Raw genomic sequence first — 2,725 nt, 5'->3', positions numbered from 1 at the left:
ATATGTATTGTTTCAGTTTCAATACAAAAGAAGAAATTTTCCTTCCCTCTCTTGTTTTAACCTAGTTGCAACCTAAACCTAGTTGCAAGCTTCAAAAGTCTCGTTATGGCTTGAAACAGTCACCTCGAGCGTGGTTTGAAAAATTCACCCAATTTGTTAAGAAGCAGGGATATTCTCAATGTCAAAGAGATCACACCATGTTTGTGAAACATTCTTCTGAAGATAAAATGACAATATTGATCGTTTATGTAGATGAAATTGTTATCACTGGGGATGATTCTAGTGAAATAAGAAATTTGAAGGCATCTCTTGCTACTGAGTTTGAAATTAAAGATCTTAGATCTTTAAAATATTTTTTAGTAATGGAAGTTGCAAGATCAAAGAAAAGGATTGTTGTATCAAAACAGAAATATATTTTAGACCTTCTAAAAGAAACTGGGATGATGGGGTTGTAGGTCAGTTGATACTCCAATAGATCCTAATCAGAAAATTGGTAGCGATGGCAGTGGTGATCCAGTGGATACATCTCGTTATCAAAGACTAGTAGGAAGACAAAATAAACTTGTAATGTGGGGAATGTCCACCACTTATAAAAAAAATCAGGTCATTTCACATCCAATGTGGGATTCTAGACACCAACGATCTTAAAAATTAAGATATTAGGGAAGTGCTCATGACTGGTTTTAGTTTCCTACCAAAACCAAATGATTTTTTATCCAAAAACCTACTAAAATATATAATATACATCAAAACTACTCTCACTCTGAAAAGACTGACTAAAAAACACAGCCAGGTCACGCTAGATGAATTGTTGCATGGTGAGAACTTCGATGCTAATTAACCATATATGCGAAAGAGAATAATTGTTGTCAAAAAACAATAGAAGCTGCAAAATGCAAGCATAACTTTTCACATTACCAGACAACCCAGCACGTGATGAAGCTCCTCTGAAGGCTTCTCTTCATAAGCATTAACATCAACAAGAGTTGGGTAAACTATAGAACAAGGAGAGTTCTTGGCCAGCATGATCAGTAAACCCTCCAACTGCTTCCGAATCACTTGTTCAGGATGAGAACTCAAACGTGCAAACAGTTGAGGAGTAACTTCCTACAAAAACAATACCAGCAACACTTCAGCAAACTAGCCTCCCTTTAAAATTGAAAGAAGATAAGTAAATGCTCAAGATCTGGCGTGCAACCTGCCATGGCAACAAAGGAACGGCCAAAAGGGAAGATTCAAGAGTGTCTTTCAGTTCCACACCATAATTGAGAAGTATATGCAATATATACAAAGTAGCCCTCAGAGTGTAGCCGCCAGTTTTTTCCTTGAACGTGTTGTTTTCAGAACCAGGCATTTGACTATGGCCAAGACGAGAAGAAGAATAAGAAAGATATTGTATGTAACCATGAGCAGCATGTCCAAACAAGGACACTCTTCTCCTCCTCAAAGACCACCAAATATCAATAAAATCATCCAATGCAGATACTATTTTAGAATCTCCCAGCCCAAAGTTTGCATTTAACAAACAAACTCTCAATTGAGAAGATACGATGGCTGGAAGATGTTCTCCGCCAGAGTTTTCTACACCTGGCGCACCTGCAGTGGTTTCAATAATATTTACTACATGTGAAACCAATCTCTGCAGAGCATTGACATTACTTGAGTGCTCTGCTGAATATTGCCAAGAGCTTCCTTCTTCCTGTTCATCTAGGAAACCTTCCACGTCAATATTGTCCTGAAGAAGAGACAAAAGCAATGACTTGATTTGATGAACTTCATCCTTGGTCAACTTGAATCTCTCGGGTAAAATTTCCGGAACAAGTATGGGAGAAAAAAAACAAGAATCAAGGGTAGTTTCACTCCGAACAGGGAGTGAGCCTCCGGCTTGCTTAAAGCACCAAGAAGCATAAGAAATCCATGACTTGCCCATGATGGGGCAAATACGAGAAGACAACTTTGTTGTTGTACCAACAATTTCCTCAATAATAGAACCAAAATTCCGTTTACAATTTATATTTTTATTATTGCCGTCTTTGTCAATTGAAGCTGATTCAGCCATATCAAAATCTGCTATCATCTTAAGAACAGTAGTCTCTGGATTCCAATCTGAAGAATCACGCCTCAGCCAATCTGCGAGCTTCAAGCATGCTTTGGCCTTCAGAATTTTCTCTTCCGCGTCAAATATACTAGATGTGGAAGAAATCATTAAAGGGCGTAAAAATGACCAAAGATTTGTGAAAGCATCTTCAAATTTGTTTTCAGCATACTGCAGTAAAATGCTCTCATACTGCAAATTTAAGACAAGAAGATTGCGATGTCTCTCTTCTGGGCAAGCAGATATATTATCTTTGATATAGCTGTTCAAACGATTTGCCAACAATAGATTTCTTTGTTTACGGGCTAAATTATGCAAATTCATGCAGAATTTTAGAGTAACCCGAGAAGTTGGGGAAATGGTTTGATAAACCCGAAGAACTTTCAGCCATGGATTACAATCTTGACGGATTTTACTAATAGAAGATGGAAATGGCTGAAGAGAACTTATCAATGAATGAAGTTGTTTGGCCTTTTCATCAGTTGATTTAAGCTTGTAATCCTCTTCTACAAGGAAGATGCAGTGCAACTGAATAGAAAGAGGTGTTGCTTCAGCTAACCCATCAAGTGGCAAAACAGAAAGTGGTTCCTCCAACATTGACCTCGCTTTCTGCAAATCACGAAGCACCTT

General features: G+C 37.8%; 1 protein-coding gene across 1 annotated transcript in view; it reads right to left on the bottom strand.

Annotated features, from left to right (window-relative positions):
- LOC101509219 (uncharacterized) overlaps positions 1–2,725 on the bottom strand; it is a 19,552-nt gene that overhangs the window by 12,872 nt on the left and 3,955 nt on the right. The window contains 4 exon segments of the mRNA XM_073369962.1: positions 919–1,107; positions 1,199–1,317; positions 1,320–1,358; positions 1,405–2,725. The exon segment at positions 1,405–2,725 is cut by the window's right edge and continues 12 nt beyond it. Of these exon segments, the coding sequence (XP_073226063.1) occupies positions 919–1,107; positions 1,199–1,317; positions 1,320–1,358; positions 1,405–2,725 (1,668 nt within the window).

Source organism: Cicer arietinum, chromosome 6, assembly GCF_000331145.2.
Source record: "Cicer arietinum cultivar CDC Frontier isolate Library 1 chromosome 6, Cicar.CDCFrontier_v2.0, whole genome shotgun sequence".
Classification (NCBI taxonomy): Eukaryota; Viridiplantae; Streptophyta; class Magnoliopsida; order Fabales; family Fabaceae; genus Cicer; species Cicer arietinum.
This window is presented reverse-complemented; position numbering and strand designations above follow the sequence as displayed.